Raw genomic sequence first — 21,279 nt, 5'->3', positions numbered from 1 at the left:
AACTTAAAAGAAGTGGTGAGGCGGGCGGCCTTCTGCTGTTATGCACCTAAAATCTGGAATAGCCTGCCAATAGGAATTCGCCAGGCTGATACAGTAGAGCACTTTAAAACACTGCTGAAAACACATCACTTTAACATGGCCTTTTTATAACTTCATTTTAATCTTAATTTAACTTAATCCTGATACTCTATATGTTCAATTCATCATAATAACTATTCATGGTGGCTCTAAAATCGGTACTGGCCCCTACTCTCTTTTCTGTTTCTTTTTCCGGTTTCTTTGTGGTGGTGGCCTGCGCCACCGACACCTACTCAAAGCTTCATGATGCTCCAACAATGATGGATGGATTAAAAGGAAGAAGTCTACGTGACCATCATCATCATCAAGTCCTTCCGTGAGAACCCTAAATCCAAAGAGGACTGTTTCATTTATGTTAGGTAGAATGCCCAGAGGTGACTGGGTGGTCTCATGGTCTGGAATCCCTACAGATTTTATTTTTCTCCAGCCGTCTGGAGTTTTTTTGTTTTTCTGTCCCCCCCGGCCATTGGACCTTACTCTTATTCGATGTTAATTAATGTTGATTTATTTTATTTTCTTATTGTGTCTTTTATTTTTCTATTCTTTATTATGTAAAGCACTTTGAGCTACTGTTTGTATGAAAATGTGCTATATAAATAAATGTTGTTGTTGTTGTAAGATTATAGATTTGACAATTACCAAAGAGCCAGTGTGTTGGCATGACACATGCCATCGTGGAATTTTGATGTTCTGAAATACATTTTTATGAGTCATTGCCAGAAACTGGGCATGATACGTAGACTTGGCACCATGTAGCTATAAAGTTTCTGGATTTGGCTCTTACAAGAGTGTCAGCAAGTTAGCATGATGTGTAGCATTAGGACATTATAATGTTTCTGTTATTAGGTTGACTTATACCTGGGTATGAGCTGGTTGGTACTGTAGTGCCAGCAAGTTAGCATAGCATATAGAATTAGCACCTTGCACCTCTGTCATAGGTTTAACTCTTACCAGTGTTTCAACATGTTGGTATGATGTCCAGTCTTGGCATTCTGTAGTTTTAAGATTATTATATGTTTGACTCTTACTGTGGTGCCAACATATTGGCATGATACATAAAAACAACAACCTATAGCTCTGACATTCTGGGTTTGACTTTTATCAGAGTACATGCATGTTGGCCTGATACATAGGCTTGGCACCCTGTGGCTATGACATTATAAATTTCATGGTTACCAATGTGCCAATGTGTTGGCATGATGCATACACGTAGCATAATGTAGCTCTGATTTTTCTGAATTGTACATTTATGAGTCATTGCTAGAAACTGGGCATTAGGCATAGATCTGGCATCATAGAAGATAGATAGATATGAAAGGCACTATAGATAGATAGATAGATAGGAGTCATGCATGTGGATCACCTTCCTGCCCCTGGTGAGGTAAGCAGTTCCACCTAGGAACAACAGGTGGTGCTGAAGGTGCCATTGTCTTCTCCTCCTTCCTCTCCCACTTCAAATCTCAGCCCTAAAAGCCTGCATGCTCCTGGAAGAAGGCGTCAGATACTGAACTGAAGCTAGTGAAAGGCAGAGCTTCTGAATGCCAACCCGAGTGCTAACATCTTAAAATATTACTTTTTGTTTGAGCTGTTTTTCTTCTGTCTTTTAGATAGAAAGATGATAGACAGAAAGACCAACTGACTGACAGACAGACTGAAAGGCACTATATAATAGATAGATAGATAGATAGATACAAAAGGCACTATATAATAGATATGGAAGGCACTATATAATAGATAGATATGAAAGGCATTATATAATAGATAGATAGATAGATATGAAAGGCACGATATAAGATAAATAGAGATAGAAATGAAAGGCACTATATGATAGAAAAATAGTATATAGATGTGAAAGGCACTATATAATGATAGATAGGTAGATATGAAAGGCACTATGTTATAGACAAATAGAGAGATACCATAGATGTGAAAGGCACTAATAGATAGAAAGAACGTTATTTGTCCGCAAGGGGAAAGTTGGCATTTTATAGAAGCTCTTTAAATGAATACACAAATAGGTAGATAAGTAAATAAAGAAATAAATACCTGAACATGTTCTGAATTTCACTTTTCATGAGACATTGCCAGAAACTGGGCATGATGCATAGAGTTGGCACCTTGTATCTATGAGATTTCTGGATTTGGTTCTTAAAAGAGTGCCAGCAAGGTGGCATGGCACATAGAATTGGCACTTCACAGGTCTGACTCTTACCTGTGTGTCAACATGTTGGCATGATGTAGATACTTGGCATTCTGTAGCTGTCCAATTTCACATTTGACTCTTGCCAGGGTGCCAACTCAAACTGGGACTGAATGTCACTTGTTCCCTTTTGTTGCTGTTTGCATTGCACAATTCAAGAGTACAAACTGCAGCCTGGTTAAAATGTGACTCTTTTAAGGCTCGATGTGACATCACACACCCGTCCGTGTCTTGTGTTTGGCCTATCCAGGTGACGGCCGCGTCCCGCTGAGGTGTGTCTGTTTGCCAGCTGGGCGGCCCTGCTCTACTCCGACATGTGTACTCGCGTTGTTAACACGGTGTGTCAATTCTTTCCTGCTTTGTCAGAGGGCCATCGAGTGAATGACATGCTGATAAGGTAGAGCCTGGTCATTAATAACGTGATTACAGCACACGTCAGATTGTCCTTCGTGGCCTCCAGCAGTCGTGACATCCCATAAACCTGCATGCCCAAAATAAAAGTGAAAAGAAAATAAACCGTAGACTCCTTAAAATAAGCGTGACATTGGAGTACAGTTAGGTGCACCTGATAGGTACACTTGGTGTTTACTTCTTAACATTTACAAAGCATTAGGAAAGGGCCTCCCTAAGGTCGTGTGAAAAAGTAAGTGCACCCCCTGTTTTTAAGAGGGACATAAAAGCATTTGCTCTTCATTTAAACAGTGTCTGTAGATAAAGGCAATGTAATTGGAACGAAAAAATAATGCAGTACTTGATGGAAGTCCAAGTAGGGAAGAGCTTGGGTTTCTGCTGGAAGAGGTGTTGGTGAAGCCAGCAAGAGGTGCTTACCCTCGGGTCTGAATGTGGATCTCAGGACACCAGTGCAGTGACGGGGACACCGTGATGTGAAAGTGGCCTTCAGATGAGACGTAAACCTGAGGTCCGGACTGTCTGTGGTCTTTAAGGATCCCTGGGCATCCTTGGTAAAGAGTTGGGTTTTCCAGGCTAAATTGCCCACCACGGCCTGGTCATTCAGGACCCCTAATCATTTCCTGTCTCTGATTGGCTATCTCTGTCTAAACTCACCGCTTAATCACTTAACAGCTCCTGTGTGGTTAGCATACTGGGACAAAAATGTCTGCCATTACATCACCAAGGTGGGTGGTGCACATCAGTGGTGGTTGAGGTGGCTCCCCACTCCCTAAAAATGCTTTGAGTAGTGCTTAGTGTAGCAGTGCTACAGAAATGTAGAGAATAATAATATTATTATGATTATTATTATTAATAGCTGGTGCTGCCCCCTCAAGTCACTGCAGTTTCTGACCTCGACTGGGAGAAAGTTCTTCCCACTCCTTTCATTTGAGTGATGCTTGAAGCGGACACCCAATTTCAAATCCTCTCACACCCCCAACAGCATCTCAAATCTGCACTTTGACTTGGCCATTCCAGAACCTTCCATTCTTGTATTTGCAGCCATTCCTTGGTGGCTGTACTGGTATGTTTAGGGTCATTGTCATGTCGCATGGTCCACTTTATGGTTTGAGCTTCAATCTTCTGACTGAAGGTCTCACGTCATCCTCAAGTATCCTCTGGTGGGATAAAGAATTCCCAGTGGATTCTTTGGTGGTGAGCTGCCCAGGCCTTGATGTCGCAAAGCTGCCAGAACATTTCCACCACCCTGCTTCCTAGTTGGCATCAGGTTTTTCTGGTTAAATGCTGTTTTTGGCTTTTGCCAAGCGTGTCTTCTACTTGACTCCATTTTTGTCCCATCTGTCCGAAGCACGTTGTTTTTCAAGTCCTGGCCTTGTTTGGTGGTCTTCTTTAGTCTCGCTCTGATGTTCGTCCCTGGCACAGCGGCCATGCAGATCCCATCTGCGCTGCCTCAGTCTGATGGTAGACTCGGGCACTTTGACATCAACGATGGCCACAGCTCATTGTTCTCATGATAAACTTCTGGGGTTCTTACAGGCATCTTTCAGCAACTCTCACCAGTGTGCCAACATGTTGGCATGATGTATAGAATCAGCACCTGATACCTCTAATGTCATGGGTTTGCCTCTCACCAAGGTGTGTCAACATGTTGGCATGATGTATAGATTTGGCATCCTGTACCTTTGACATTGCAGACATGACAGTTACCAAAGTGCCAGCATGCTGGCATGATTCATTGACTTGGCATCATGTAACAGTGATGTCCTACGTACTTTTTACTTTTATGAAATTGCCAGGACCTCGTAGTTACGGATAGACATGGCACCATGTACCTTTGAGGTTTCTGGATTTGGTTCTTTGGAGTGCCAACAAGTTAGTATGGCATTTAGAAATTAGTGCCGTAAACCTCTGACATCATAGGTTTGACTCTCACCAATGTGCCAACATGTTGGCATGATGTATGGAATTAGCACCTTACACCACTAATGTCATGGGTTTGCCTCTCACCCAGATGTGCCAACATGTTGGCATAATGTATAGATTTGACATCCTGTACCTTTGACATTGCAGACATGACAGTTACCAAAGTGCCAAGAGGTTTCTGGATTTGGTTCTTTGGAGCGCCAACAAGTTAGTATGGCATTTAGAAATAATGCCTTAAACCTCTGACATCATAGGTTTGACTCTCACCAGTGTGTCTACTCCTCAAGAGGCTGATGGACAAACAAAAACCCACCAATTCTGACAAACTCCAAGCATTGATTATACAAGACGGGGGCTGCCATCAGTCAGGATTTGGCCCAGAAGTTGATGGACAGGCAGCATGCCAGGGTGAATGGCAGAGGTCTTGAAAAAGAAAGAAGGGCCAACACTGCAAACATGGACTCTTTGAATAAACGTCATGTCATTGTCACTAAAAGCCTTTGAAACTTCTGATCTGCTTGTAATTCTACTTCAGTACACCACAGAAACATCTGACACAAAGATCTGAAAACTGAAGCAGCAGACTTTGTGAAAACCAACACTTGGGTCCTTCTCAGAACGTTTGGCCACGACTGTACTTATTCAGGCTGGAGAGAAGCAAGTGGGAGAACGCTGACACACAGATGCCCCATCCAGCAGTGAGATATCGATGGCACAGTGAGACGCGCCTGATGTCGTGTTGGGTCCTCGTCATGATAAACAATCCCATCGTTACATTTTCTTTTTTTTTTTTTTTTTTAATTATTATTTATTTATTTATTAATTTTATTACAATCAATACATAGCAATCAAGTTTTTACAAAAAAAAAAGAATTATGCTAAGAACAGATCGATCCCCACCCTTGAGAGAGAGAGCAAGCCAAACGGTGTAAAATTTAAGGCTTTTAAAAATACCTCATACCTCATAGACCTCATGAAAATTAATATTTGTGTCATTTTTCAAAACTTTTGGCTATGCCTGTAATCATGTGAGGGCGGCACGGTGGCGCAGTGGGTAGTGCTGCTGCCTGGCAGTAAGGAGACTTGGGTTCACTTCCCGGGTCCTCCCTGCGTGGAGTTTGCATGTTCTCCCCGTGTCTGCGTGGGTTTCCTCTCACAGTCCAAAGACATGCAGGTTAGGTGGATTGGCGATCCTAAATTGTCCCTTGTGCTTGGTGTGTGTGCTCTGCCCGGGGTTTTTATCCTGCCTTGTGCCCTGTGTTGGCTGGGATTGGCTCCAGCAGACCCCCGTGACCCTGTAGTTCAGATATAAAGCGGGTTGGATAATGGATGTAATCATGTGAATGTTTATCATGACGAGGACTCAACACGATGTCAGAAGCCTCTCACTGTGCCCTTGATATTCCTCGCTGCTGGATGAGACATCTGTGTTGTCAGCGTTCTCCCACTTGGCTGGGATGTCCCTTTGCTTCTCACATGTATGTATACAGGATGATGCCTCATATTCTGGGAGTGCCTGTTACCTTTTAAAGTAAGTTGCACACTAATATCTCTTCCTGCATCATCTCTCTCTCTCTCTCTGTCTCTCTCTTTCTCGTAATTATTTTCCCCCATGGCTACAGAAGCGCTGGCATTGATTCAAGTCAATTCTGTATCAAGAAATACAACCCAGGGGAGAAAGAGCGCCCCCTGCTGGATACAATGTGTAGACTTGGCCACTGTGTAGCTCCAAGATTCCCGATGTGATTTGTCCCTTCAGGCCACACGTTGCCACGATGTGATCACCCACCCATGTGTGGTGAGCTCACCTCTCCTATCTTGGTTGAACTTCATCCCGCAGCCATGAATGATTAACCAACTCGCCGCCCGTCATGCCCGGCCTGCCTCCTCTTTATTTGCTGCTCGTGCCACACCTGTGTTCACTAGCAACGTGTTGACTTCGTCTCGGGTCACAAATGAGCAGCTATCTTTGTTTGCCAGGCAGCATCAACAGCTCGTTTGACGGGGCACTTAGTGTGGCCGAGTCCGGGTGGCAGAACCAGGCTACCGTGGCTGTTTTTCAATGGAACTCCATCGGGCACTCCTCCATGGGGACTTTCTCCAGACGCGCCAGCTGATTGAGTCTGGGGCAGAGGTAAATGCCACTGATGAAGAGCAGAGGACCCCCCTCATGATATGTGCTCTACACAATGGTGAAGCACGCTCTCTAGGCATTGCCCGGCAGCTCTTGGAGAAGGGGGCACAGGTGGGACTGTGTGACTGGCGTGGACGCAATGCTCTTTTGTACGCGGCGATGTATGAGCGGAAAGATCTGGTGGATCTCTACCTCGGTGCCCTGGACTACGACCTCAATCACGCTGACAAGGATGGACGCACGGCCCTGTCACATGCCACCCAGAGGGGCAATGCCCCAATCGTCAGGGCCCTACTTAGGTCATTAAAGCGATACGGCATGGATGTGAACAAGCCCGACAAATTCGGCTTCACCCCGCTCCTTCACGCATGTCGCCTCGGTCACGAGCATTGCTCAGTGCAGCTGCGGACCACCGGGAAGCTCACTGATAAAATGTGTGGGAGGACAGTCAAACAGCAGGAGCCGGGACTCCGGAAAGAGAACGCTGTGCCGGAGGTGAAGCTGCCCTATGAGACCCTTCCGGAAAACATCTGGGCTAAGAGAGAACGACTTTACCGAGATTACAAATGCCATCCTAAAGTCCCACAGAACCTACGGCTTGTGAAAGGCGCTATAAATCCAAACCCCAATCCATCCCACAACTCCAGTGAGAATTCCGCTCCCCGCCATGACTGGAAGATGGAAGTTCTCCACCTGACCGAGATCCTCCAGAACCAGATGAGTCCCTCTTACTGTTCGCTGGCCAAGCCTTTGGCACCCGCACCACCACGGGATGTGAGGAGCTCCCACCTGGACGTGGACCTCCATGGCTTCCTGGGACAGAGGAGAACCAGAGATCGCAAGATGTCCTTGGATTACATCAGTGACTCCTTGAGGGAAAGTGGGATGAGAAATATCCTCCAGAGGAGACGGTGCAGCGTGGCTGTGATCCCACTCATCAAGAGCGCCCCCCAGAGGCGGCCCAGCATGCGAGGATCAGATAGTGGGGAAGATAGGAAAACTCCACGGTTCCATGAAAAGAGCCACTCCTGGAAGAGAGCCACCAGCCCCTATGTGACAATCGGTGGGTCCTAAGGTGACGTCAGAACTCTCCTCAGGTAATGGGACATCAACGGGCAGTGCCAGCCTTGGACGTCTCCAACATCAACTCGGCATCGAGCGTTCGGGTACCACAGCTTTCCAGACTTCTGTTTTCTTCTGCCCACTGTTCCTGGCAACCCTGGACATGGTGCCAATGTGCCAGGCCCTGTAATAGAACTGTCATGCATTTAGCTCTGTAAGCGGTTCATTCATCAAATGTGAGGATAATTTCATATTTGGGGGAAAAGGGGGATTTGAAAAAAAAAATTTAATTTGCAAAAAAAATATTGCTGTATTTATACAAACATATTCTTTAACACAGTGTTTCTTAGCCAATGGGATGCAGGCTGCCGCCAACATGGCACAAGTTGCTGTTTTAATGGTAGTGAGGTGTGTGGTGGGTCACTCCGTGTCACTTCATCCCAATCGACCCCTGGTGGATCGCACAGACACAAACATGGGGCCATCAAAAAGGCTGAGAAACACAAACTTATATCAGCAGGACGGCCATTGGCTTGTATGGCCTTCTATTCTGTCTTGGGCAGCACGGGAGGACCCTCTCGCTATGAGATGCATGCAGTACAGGAGGCTTTGTCATTGTATCGAACGAGTTTGGAGACCCTTTGGCTGGCTTTATTTTTAAAAAGGGCCCAGTGACAAATCAAGTGGCGTTTTCAGTTGACAATAAGTGTCTTTTCTTTTCTGAAGTTGCTCACAACAGGTCATGTAACAACGGCCTGCTATGCAGTTTGACAGAGTGCAGTAGAAAACTTAATAGACTCAAGCTGCTGATCTCCAGAGCCCCACTAATGGACTCTAACTGCAGACCCTGAGAGCCCCACTAATGGACTCTAACTGCAGACCCTGAGAGCCCCACTAATGGACTCTAGCTGCAGACCCCCAGAGTTCTTCCAATGGATTTTATTAGTAGACCTCCAGTGATCCTGATAAAGCCTTTAGCAGTAGACCTCCGTAGCCCCACTAATGGACTCTAACTGCAGACCTCCAGAGCCTCACTAATGGACTCTAACTGCAGACCTCCAGAGTTCTTCCAATGGATTTTATTAGTAGACCTCCAGTAATCCTCATAAAGAGTCCATCTGCAGACCCCCAGATCCCCTCCAATGGAGTCTAAATGCAGGCCTGCTCTTGTTTGCCGTTAGCTGAAGATGTCCCATGCAAAGTCAAATTTGCTAACAGATGGGAGTCAGACGTTGATTTTCAAGCCCCGCATCAGTAAAGAGTCCAAGGCAGACTGTCCTTACTGCAAGATGGACTTCTTCAGGTGACATAAAGCAGCACAAGTCCACTCGAAAACACACTGAAAACTCAAAAGCATACAAAGCAATTCACAGCACCAACATGATCAGCTCTTCAGGACTAAAATACTCTGAAACTTTGTAACGTTCACTGAAGATAAACAAATGTGTGCACACGTTTTATCTGAGAATGTTTTTAATTAGTGGTCTATAAATCTAAATTGTGAGTTTCACTCTTCATCTTCTATGACTGCAAGTAAGCTTAGCGAGTGTGTTAACAGTGCCTATGTTCTGCTTCTCTTTTGTAGAATGTGTCATTTGAGATTTTCATTATTATAATTTTAAAATTTTGTTTTCCTTCTTTTGCTTTGTACAGCACAATTCAGTTTTGTCTGTTTTAGTTAATTTAATGTCATTATGTTTGTATGCATTATTCTTTTTTGAAATTTCAGTAAAACCTTTTTTAGTTTCTTAATATAAAATAAACAATACTCAGTATATGATACGATGAAAATGGAATATACAAATGAGACAATGGCGCCATCTAGCGACTGCTGGAGATTTTTTAAGCGTGCGTTGGCCACCTCCCGTTGAAAACAGTTGATATTGCACGCTGCAGGAACTGCGAGGAGTGCGCGCCTGATTTATCGTCTCCCCTCCAGGTGTAAAAAAAGGACGAAATAATTCCAGCTTTCAGATTACTTGGACATCGCGTTCTTAGTAGTAATGTTGAGTATTGTGTTTACAGTTTTGTCTATTTCTCTGTGTTAAGTTTCATTGGTCTGATCAGCGCAGCAAAGGCAACAGTCATGAAAAAGAAAAAAAAACGGTTTATAGTTGATTTAGGGAGGAATTGTTATTGGGTGAGTTTACGTGTTATTACTATAAAGAGAAATGCTGCGGGCAAAATAAAATAAATAAATACACAGCATAATAAATATATTGTGAAATATGACAATAATTAAATGTTTCAGTAAACGTGTTTTTGTTATCAAATTCTTTATGTATTTAATTATTTCTTACTTTATTTACAATGCTTTTATATCTATATTTTGACCAAGACAGAAGTCTTCTTTCTTTTTAGTAATTCTGGTGCATATTTGTTTGTTACAATATTTATTTAATGACCTTCTGTAAAAAAAAAAAGACTAATGATCTATCTATCTATTATATAGTGCCTTTCCTATCTATCTATCCATCCATCCATTTTCTAACCCGCTGAATCCAAACACTGGGTCACGGGGGTCTGCTGGAGCCAATCCCAGCCAACAAAGGGCACAAGGCAGGAACCAATCCTGGGCAGGGTGCCAACCCACCGCAGGACACACACACCAAGGCCAATTTAGAATCACCAATCCTCCTAACCTGCATGTCTTTGGATTGTGGGAGGAAACCGGAGCGCCCGGAGGAAACCCACGCAGACAACATGCAAACTCCACGCAGGGAGGACCCAGGAAGCGAACCTGGGTCTCCTAACTGCGAGGCAGCAGCGCTACCACTGCGCCACCCATCTATCTATCTATCTATCTATCTATCTATCTATCTATCTTATATAGTGATGTTATTCTTTTAATGCCCACTAGATGTCACTTTGTTAATATAAACATGCAGAAGCCTCGATTATATACAATACAATACCATTTATTTTTTGTATAGCCCAAAATCACACAAGAAGTGCCGCAATGGGCTTTAACAGGCCCTGCCTCTTGACAGCCCCCCAGCCTTGACAAGAAGACAAGAAAAAACTCCCCCCAAAAAAAAACCCCTTGCAGGGAAAAATGGAAGAAACCTCAGGAAAGGCAGTTCAAAGAGAGACCCCTTTCCAGGTAGGTTGGGCGTGCAGTGGGTGTCAAAAAGAAGGGGGCCAATACAATACAATATGTGTTGTGCCATCCAGATTCTTTCAGCATGGTGCCCTTCTGCCAAGGTAGGAGCTTCCAGCCTGGCAGGTGGGTCAGTATACCCATGTATGTTGCACAGTGAACAGTCAACATGGGGTCAGATGAGGGATATTGTGTTTTACCAATAAGCTGAAATGCTATGAAAAAGCATCAAAACATACCAACAGGAAGATGAAAGTGGCATGCTGAGTTGCCTTCAATGATGGGGAGTATTACGAATGTCTACTATTGGTGGTAATCAAAAACCAAACAGGAGGTGAGCAGGGCACCTCAAAATGACCGAATCCGAGAGGCAGACATTATGTGAATGTGCTTGAGAGATGGAGCGACGGACAAGAGAGTTTCAGACACACAAGCATATCGAGGAAGGGCGTACATAGAATACTGAACGTACACGTAGGACAACATATATTTGTATTATATGTATAAAGTATACAAAAATATATTAATTTGTTATACACATCGATATGTATGTATATAATTTATAATATATTATATTATATTATATAGACTGTATTTAATGTTGCATAATTGGTGCGTGTATATATAGACCAGATCTAATTATGCAGATCCAGATCGTCTGAATGACTTTGATTTATGCGGGGACGATTCAAGTTCGGCGCAAAGACAATTCTTCATATCGTCAGTTCTCACACTTCTCGATGATCCAGGAAACTATAGCGTAATGAAAATTGCATAATTAAATCTGGACCATCATATATATATATATATATATATATATATAGGGCGGCACGGTGGCGCAGTGGTAGCGCTGCTGCCTCGCAGTTAGAAGACCCGGGTTCACTTCCCGGGTCCTCCCTGCGTGGAGTTTGCATGTTCTCCCCGTGTCTGCGTGGGTTTCCTCCGGCGCTCCGGTTTCCTCCCACAATCCAAAGACATGCAGGTTAGGTGGTTTGGCGATTCTAAATTGTGCTTGGTGTGTTTGTGTGTGTCCTGCGGTGGGTTGGCACCCTGCCCAGGATTGGTCCTGGGCAGGGTGCCATGTGTTGGCTGGGATTGGCTACAGCAGACCCCCGTGACCGTGACCCTGTATTCGGATTCAGCGGGTTAGAAAATGGATGGATGGATATATATATATATATATTAGGGGGCAAGCCCTCCTGGTAACCCCCAGTTAGAGCCAGAATAATAGTAAAATCTGTAAATGTACACAAGAAAAATGACAATTTATTGGTGTCAAATTCACAAAATTCAATAAATATATAACAGAAAAATTCATTATTTTTTAACGGATAAAAATCTCGAAATGAGATTTTCGAGAGAGAAAATGAGAATAAAATATTTACTCTCTTACTAATTGGAGAATTCCCGTTAAACTGAGATCCACAATGCTCGATATATGCATTCATATTTTAGTTTATAATTTAAAAACGGAATAACAATCTGAAAATCTAGCATCATCACATTAAAGTTCGATAAATTCTGAACGGAATGATATCAAACATATATATGTAGGTTTTAAAATAAGCCAGATTTAAAACGTGACATAAAATCGTTGCACTTTTAGGCTTAGGACTTATATATACTGTATATCTGTGATAAAGGTTTCTCTAATAACCATTTCACATTAATATGAGACCAATTAAGAATAAACTAAGAGAGCTGACACTACAAGAATGGCTGCCGAAAATAGTCAAAAAGGTCAAATATTGAATAATACATTAAAAATTTTTCTATGAAAAACAAGATGGATGTGTCCAGGCTGTTATTTAAAAAGATTAGCGAAAAGGTGCAGAGTTTTCATATAACACTCATTTTTCTTCAAAGCCGTACGTCACACAGTGTACTTCTAGAAATCATTTTTTTGTCTTCATTAGAATACTCGCATGACAATACAACCAGTTGAACGCGCAGACGTCAAACACAATACCTTATACATCGGCTCCGCTAACAACAGCAGTAGTTCAGTTGTGTGTCAGCCATCGACAAATAAACTCAAAATGATGGCACACGCTTACAAATTGTAAAACTGTATAAACAATCAGTTGCCAGCAAAATCAGCGCCGGTGATCATGCAGGAAAAGTCGTCTTCCTTCCGCGCATTAAGTTAGACACGGGCGACACTTCGGCAAGTAGATTATCATTCATCTTACACAGACGACAACTTCCAATAGTTTAGCGGTTGCTATAACTAAATAAATCTCAGAACCAGAGTTTTGACCATGTTGGAATATACCTGCGACCATATAAGAGGTCAGGGTCGACCACCCCCATGTATATATATATGCAATAGATTGACCGACCATAAATCAAAGTAAGGACCTGTGCCAAAACAACTCGTGCATTTCCATTGAAGACCCCGCTTTTGTCTGCTCTACATAGGGCGCAACACCCGAAACACAAACCCAATCCCGTAAATCCACACGCACAGCCCATGGAACAAAGCCTGAGGCGCACAAATACACAGACAGTGACACACAAAGGCAAACACGAGGAGAGCAGCAGGCTGATTTGACAGTCAAATGGCATCCTGTTGCTTCACGTGATTCTCTTGTCGGTGTTTGAATTAATGTCACTTGACGGGACTGCGGCTCTTCACGGCCGGGTCACTTCTCCACGTCTCCTACTCGCCTTTAGTATAAGACGGCTTTGGGTTTGCCTTTGTGTTGTATTCAGTCCGAGTGTTTGTAAAGTCGGCTCTGTGATGCTTAACAAACGCGACAGAAGGCTTCTCCAGTATGGTAGAGCTGGCCCTACAGAGAGATAGCGAGATAGATCGATAGGTACGATATGAGATTGATAGTTCAACAATAAATAATTAATAACTCATAAAACGTAATTGACAAACATTGCTAGGTTTCACTTATGTGAATGTGTTTCGAAACTACTTTGTTTTACTGCCTTTAAACAAATCTTACTCATTGTGTATATTAATATCGTGACTAAAGCATTTGTAAAGTTTGCAGTTGCTTTTTACGAAATTGCTGCAGTGCCTTGATGCAGAACTCCGGGAACAACACTAAATAAAAATACATTACTTAAAATCGAATTGCGTTAAATAGATTGATAAATAGATCGATATGAAAGGCACTATATAATAGATAGATAGATTAGATATGAAAGGCACTATATAATAGATAGATAGATAGATAGATAGATAGATAGATAGATAGATAGATAGATAGATAGATAGATAGATAGATAGATAGGAAGGCACTATATGATAGGTAGATAGATAGATAGATAGATAGATAGATAGATAGATAGATAGATAGATAGGAAGGCACTATATAATAGATAGATAGATAGATAGATAGATAGATAGATATGAAAGGCGCTACATAATAGATACATAGAGATACAGAGTGACAGGCACTAGATAGGTAGAACATTAATTGTCTCCAGGGGTAAATTTTACCTTTTATAGAAGCTCAATAAATCAATCTACATACACCTGAATGAGTGAAAAGAAAGAGGAAGCTTTGACCTTTGATGACCGATTGGTACGAAGTTTGCTGTTCAAACTTTATCAGCTGTTCTAACGGTGACGTCACCGCGCGAGTGTCCATTGCCTGCTCCTGTCAATCAAAACTCGTGTGTGGCTAAAGACTAAAACAACTCAATGTGTTACAAATTTACTTTAAATTATTTAATTAAATTGAATTGACTGATTGATTTATTTAGGTGTAAATCAGAGAAATGACAGGCTTTGGGCTGTACATTAACTGGGACACTACTGTGCTGTTTATTCTTGTGTACGTTTGACGATAACACGGGGCTTGAATGTTATTAGATGTCCCCTCGCTGAGCCCGTCCTGAGCTGCACACTGCGAAGTTAACAAGCAGCAACGGCCGTTATAGATAGACAGATAAGTGTAAAAAGTACTAAACAATACATTGCTAGATATCTCTGCAGAAATGCCTTTTCACTTCGACATTAAAGAGACTTTTTTCAATTTATCAATCAGTGTCAAAAAAGCCAAATTTAATCCGCTGTGATTCAAATTTGTATAATAGAAAAAACACGAAAAATTTCAAGCAGGTGAATATTTTTTTAGGAACCGTCTCTTCAATACATTGTATGGTAAAAACCAACAATTTTCCAAAAAGCACGTCAATGGACTTGTAATGTCATAATTTGTTCACGTTAATCAAAGTGCAATGTGCTCATTTTACAGTGTTAGTGCTTTTTAATATGTATATGTATGTAAATGATGTGTAGTTTAATTATTATTTCTCTGCTTTTTCTATAGTTATGTTGTATAAAAGTAACATGTGAAAACATCCAAGAGTGTGGACAGTTTTTAAAAGCACTGTAGATAGATATGAAAGACGCTATATAATAGATGGATAGATAGGTAGATTTGGAAGGCACTATATAAGAGATAGATAGATAGATAGATAGATAGATAGATAGATAGATAGATAGATAGATAGGCACTATATAATAGATAGATAGATACATAGATATGAATGGCACTATATAACGGTTAGATAGAAGTCATATTTTGTCAAAGCCATTAATGCAATCCAAGGTCATGGCGAAAAAATAACCTGAAATAACCGCACATATATCTACATATATACATATACATATATATATGGTTGAAGTTCATTTAATATTTATCAAGAATGTAATGCAAAATGATAATTTCATTCAAATTATTATTTTTTTTTACATAGCAGTACATGACCATAATTCCACTAATACTGTACATGAGTGTATGTATTTGACATTTTTGTTTATTGAAGAAGTACACAGTACAAATTTATATAATTTTTGGTTTGGCAAAGAAAATAAAATGCAAAAAAAAAAAAAAAAATGATCCCAGTCAAACTGGAAGGCTTCAAAAGCCAGATATTAGAAAATTAAAAAGAAAGAAAGAAAGGGAAAGTTTTATGTAATATCATGAAAATCAAACCAAATAAAAAATGACAAAAACATCGTCAAGTCATTGCCACACTGTGTAAGGATCCTAAAGTATTAGCTGTGTGTTAGGAAATGAACTACAGCTTGTCAAAGAAACCATTTAGTTATCTTCACTCTTAAAAATAAAGGTGCCAAAGTGATACTTCAGACCAATGCTGTGTTTACGGCTCCCAATGTCTGGATGAAGGTTCCAAAAAAAAAAAAAAAAAAAAAACGTTTTTTATTTAGAATTATAACACATATTGTATTATTGAATAAATGATGCCAGATTTGAGAAACACCAATGGACTCCTGAGTCTACATGGCCTCTTGCTGTATACAATATCAGAGGATAGGTTCAGGATTTCTTGATCTGTTAGATTCTGTCTGGTCGTCTTCGGGACTTTTAAGATTTCTATTTCGCTGACAACTTAGGAGTCTTTCTTAAAGCCCAAATAACCAAATTCAAGTGCACAGCACTCTCCCCAGATTTAAAAGGTTAAAAGCAGTGGTTCTACAAAGAGAGACACAACCCAGTAAAAGCCATCAAGGAACCGTTAGTTTTAAGAGTGATAAGGCGATGAGTGGCAGGCAGTCGTAGATTTAGCTGCTTAAGTTAGTCAGGCTGCAAATTGCTTGAAATAAAATGTTTTACTTCTTAAGGGTTTGAAAACAAAGTGAAGGGATGCACAGGAAAGAAAGAAATTGACAAATCGTGCAGATTTTCAATTAATTAACCAACATCAGGCCAGATGAATAGAAAGAAAGAAAGAAAGAAAGAAAGAAAGAAAGAAAAGCAAAAGAAAAAATTGACAAACAATGCAAATCTATTGCTAGATTTTTGATAAATTTAACAACATGCCACCAGAACAAGAAAGAAAGAAAGAAAGAAAGAAAGAAAGAAAGAAAGAAAGAAAGAAAGAAAGAAAGAAAGAAAAGCAAAAGAAACAAATTGACAAACAATCCAAATCCATTGCTAGATTTTCGATAAATTTAACAACATGCCACCAGAATAAGAAAGAAAGAAAGAAAGAAAGAAAGAAAGAAAAAATAAAAAATGGAAAAGCCAAGCAAATCCAATGCTAGATTTTCAATAAATTTAACAACAGGCCACCTGAATAAGAAAGAAAGAACGAAAGAAAGAAAGAAAGAAAACAAAAAGCAAAAGGAAAAAATGGACAAGCCAAGTAAATCCGTGGCTAGATTTCAATAAATTTACCAACAACAGGAACAAGAAAGAAAGAAAGAAAGAAAGAAAGAAAGAAAGAAAGAAAGAAGAATGCAAATTCATTGCAGATTTTCAATAAAATCAATTTTTAATATATAAGAAAGAAAGAAAGCTCTATAGCTTTGCATTATAGAATCATTCTGGGACCACCAATAAAGGCACTATATCAAGATGTCAAGAAAGAGCATTGCTTACGGAATTAAATCGGCGAGTGTCACTATAAAGCGAAGGCCACTGATTAGGCACAAAGTCCAGCTTTCCTGTCCATTTCGCCGACTGCTTGTCCTGCACAAACGCAGCTTTATTTTTTGTTTTTTAATGGCGATGTCCCCTCTGCTCACCGTTGGACTCCGTGGACTTGGTGACAAGTGCTGCTAAATGCGCATCGAATAAATAAATACCAACTTAAAAAAGGAGACAGGCAAGAACAAAGCGGGTCCTGCTGCTGTAAACGTGACACTTTGTCTTTGAGGTCGGCTGTCCAACGCCTTGGTAGCATTAAGGGTCCCAGTTCTGCCCTGCTGAGGGGTCTCCCTCTAAATGGCCGGTACAAACCTGTCCATGTTGCCCGAATAGGGCGTGTGTCTCAGGTAAGCATTCGCTCCATTATTGCTGTACTGCGCCAACGCCGTGTACTGACCTGGCGATACTCGTCCATAGAGATCCACGCCGTCTGTACCCACAGTGGGGGCGGCTGGCATTGCCAGGCGCCCCGGCGCCCCGTACATGGCGTTGCTGCCCTGTGAATAGGACGGCTGGCTCACAGTCAGGGCTCCGTTTGTCACCGTGTACGGGTAGGACATCTGATTGGTGGCTCTGGACAGCATGCTGCCCCCACAGGACTGGGCCTGAAAGGATGCGGCCGCCAGGGTACAGGAGGTGGTCGTCGCGCACATGTCCGGGCTGTGATTGCGGGTGGGCTGCTGCATGAGATCCGTCCCGGCAGCCAGTCCACCGTGGTGCCCTATGAGGTTGTTAATACTGAACATTCGGGACTGACTGGAGGTAAAATTTGGGGAAGTCGATGGGTAGTAGACAGATGAGTGCGGAGCCACCTGTTGACCATAAGGAGCGCCCCCAGTCATGTTCGTGTACATGGAGTTGGCATATGGCGACCTGGCGACTTGCATAGGCGCGAAGACGGGAGAATCGTGGCTGTAGTTCGGGTACGTTGTCAGATCGCACCGCTTGAACCTTTTCCTTCGCCTGAGAAAGCTCCCACTCTCGAACATGTCCTCTGCATTGGGGTCCAGTGCCCAGTAGTTGCCCTTTCCGGGGCGCCCGGGCTCTCGTGGAATCTTGATGAAACAGTCGTTGAGAGTCAGGTTATGTCGAATGGAGTTCTGCCACTTTTTCGAGTTGTCCCGGTAAAATGGGAACCGTTCCATAATAAACTTGTAGATACCCCCGAGCGTAAGCCTCCTCTCCGCCGAATTGGCGATAGCCATGGAGATGAGGGCGATGTAACTATAGGGGGGCTTGCCTCTCTGGAGGGGTCGCTTCCTCCGCCTGCCCTTCGGGGGTTCTTCTCCGTCTCCGTGGCTGTCCGACGGGCACTCCTTCTCCACTTTGACGACTGGCATGTTGATTGCGGAGTGCACTGATGTCTGGGACGGAGGCTGCTGCCTTTCTGCTGTCATGGGAGCCGGCGGCACTGGCAGGTCACAGAGGTCCAGGAGGGCGTCCGGCGAGTCAGGCACATGCAGGCACAGCTGGCTGCCCCTAGTCCTTTCACCAAAATGGTTATAAAGAGGGTCAAAAGAGCAAAACAGTCCACTGAAGAGGGGGAAATTCAACCTAAAATCCCAAAGCATACGTAGCGAGACGCAAAACGCTGAAAGAAACACCTGAGACGATCACGGCGCGCTCGGCTTGTGCATGACAGCTCCTTCCCTACCTTTTTGCGGTCTATTGAGACTGAAAGGGACTGACTGGAGTAACCTGAGGTGCTGCTTACCTGATGGGCGATAAGTCACACCCACACGAATTAAAGTGACAGACAAAGGTGTGCGACTGGAATTCCTGAGGAGGCGATCCTCGGCCTATAGAAGACAAAGACACCAAGAATGCCGGGAAAAAGTTCGCTGTTGAAGAAGAAGAAGAAGAAGAAGAAGAAGAAGAAGAAGAAGAAGAAGAAGAAAGAGACACGCGTAGGACTCGCCTGCGTTAAGTCTCGCCTTAAGCTTGTTAAAGTAATCGTTTGGAACGTACGAGTCAATGTAAATCGTTATATTAAATATAAAATGTCGAGCGGGATCGCGGGCACTGCCAGTCAATCCAGATAAGGGCGTCGTCAACCGAATTTATGAAAGTAAAGCGGTGCCTGCTCTTGGAACCCCCACGCCTTGCTATGGACAAGGGGGTGGGGCAGCTTTGGTAATTAAAGGGGTACGTGCTCTGGATCTTTAAGACTCCTTCGTCCTCCAGTTGGTGCTATGGACAACGAGGGGCGCTGTTTTGGTAAGTCAAGGAGTGCGCCAATTGGGCTCCATATAGACTTCGACCGGCAACTGGTCGCGCGGCAGCTGGAACCAATCCCAGCAAGCATCGGGCGCAAGGCAGGAGCAGCCGCTGGACGCCAATCGCAGGATGATCGCAAACATACACACAACTTAGACGATTTATCGCCACTTCACCTAACCCACTTACCCGCACGTCTTGTGTCGGTGGAAAGAAACCGCAGCGAACTGAAGCGCAAACGCCATGCAGGGAGCATCCAGCACGCAAACCCGGACTCAGTACGAGGCAGCAGCACTCTAAAAAGTAAACCAACGCGGTTCTTTACTTTATTGATCTAAATTAAGTTAATATAACTTAAAATAATCATGTTTGTTTATGTTCTATAGCTTTTTCTGGTAATTTTGACAAAATTCACTTGGATATATTGACACAATGAAAACAATAAATCATTTTCTTTTAACAGAAGCGTAAACTCCCTCGAGGATTGTTGTCTTTTAATCACCTGTTTTATGCTAATCTTACTTAACATGAAGTCTTCTTTAATACCCAAAGCATGGCATGCCCATTTTAATATACGCTGTTGAATTAAATTGATTTAATTTTAAATAAACAAGTATTATGTACGTGACTGTCTTGTATTTGTATAAAGGTCCGCCCCCTTGTGTTGCATTGTGGGCCAAGGCTTCTCCACGCCTTTGTACAGATGGAAAGAAACTTAAAAGACTTTTAGTAAATTGCTTTTTTCCCAAATGCCGTGGGTTTTGTGTCACTACTGACACATTTCTATACAAATTTGTTGTCCACCCCACATTAAAAACACATCTTACTTTGCTCCCTATACAACTGAATCGTACATGTTAGAATCATTCAGTAAGGAAAGTCAAAATAAATAAATAACGAGGGTATGGACAGTGGGTCATCCAGAAGGGCAGGAAAATATTTTAAAGGACCCGAACTGGATGGCGGTGTGGGGAAGATTTAAGAGTGAGGGTGAAGTTTGACACCGACAAGGACGTGATGATCACACTGTGTGCAGGTGGAGACGTTTCGGGAGTGCAGTTGAACACAAGAAGTGTGGAGGAATATGGAAGGATTATTGATAATGGTAGAAGATTTAGTACTTTTGTCATATGGTTTAATTGTTAAAGGTGAGGGCTTAGCTGGAAATGGCAGACGTTCAAGGGAAGCCTTTTTAATATGACTTCTTATTAGCCTGGCTAAGAAATACATATAGGATGCCAGGTGTATCCTTTATAAAGATGTTTGTGACCAGAGATGTGCAGTGCAAAAAACAGCTAGAACAGAAAATTAAGAGGAATATTGAGAAGTGGGGGTTCACAGTAGCTATGGAGAGATGGAATGGCTCGTGGACACAGAGCACTTTAATGGGAATTGATTTTAAATCTAAAACATATGTGACGAGTATGGATGTTTGGTCCAATATTTCGGTCTTTGGCTAAGAAATTAAAAAGGAAGATGACAGTTCCTTAACAAGACTGTTTTTGTTGTATGGGGTGATGGAATTGTATTTTGCAATGTGTAAATAAAACGTACCTTTACCAAAGAAAGAAAGAAAAATATTGATGTTGGCTATAAATAAACTATTTTACCATCCTAATAAGTAATGCTAATATATATGATACAACAAGATTCAGTATTGATATAATAAACTAATAGGCCGATGTTATTTAAATTACGCTTATGTTCACAAAAATATGCCAGTTTTGAATCAATA

The 21,279-nt window shown here is 42.2% G+C and overlaps 1 protein-coding gene across 1 annotated transcript; it reads right to left on the bottom strand.

Annotated features, from left to right (window-relative positions):
• Positions 1-17,155: 17,155 nt before the first annotated feature.
• Positions 17,156-19,001, bottom strand: foxe1 (forkhead box E1). The gene has a single exon (XM_039758212.1). The coding sequence runs from the start codon at positions 18,896-18,898 to the stop codon at positions 17,621-17,623; it is 1,278 nt and encodes a 425-aa protein (XP_039614146.1). The 5' UTR covers positions 18,899-19,001; the 3' UTR covers positions 17,156-17,620.
• Positions 19,002-21,279: the final 2,278 nt, after the last annotated feature.

The sequence above is a fragment of the Polypterus senegalus genome, chromosome 7 (genome assembly GCF_016835505.1).
Source record: "Polypterus senegalus isolate Bchr_013 chromosome 7, ASM1683550v1, whole genome shotgun sequence".
Classification (NCBI taxonomy): domain Eukaryota; kingdom Metazoa; phylum Chordata; class Cladistia; order Polypteriformes; family Polypteridae; genus Polypterus; species Polypterus senegalus.
This window is presented reverse-complemented; position numbering and strand designations above follow the sequence as displayed.

Coding starts and splice junctions, on each gene's coding strand:
- foxe1 (XM_039758212.1), bottom strand. CDS start 18,898: ATGCTTTGGGATTTTAGGTTGAATTTCCCCCTCTTCAGTGGACTGTTT.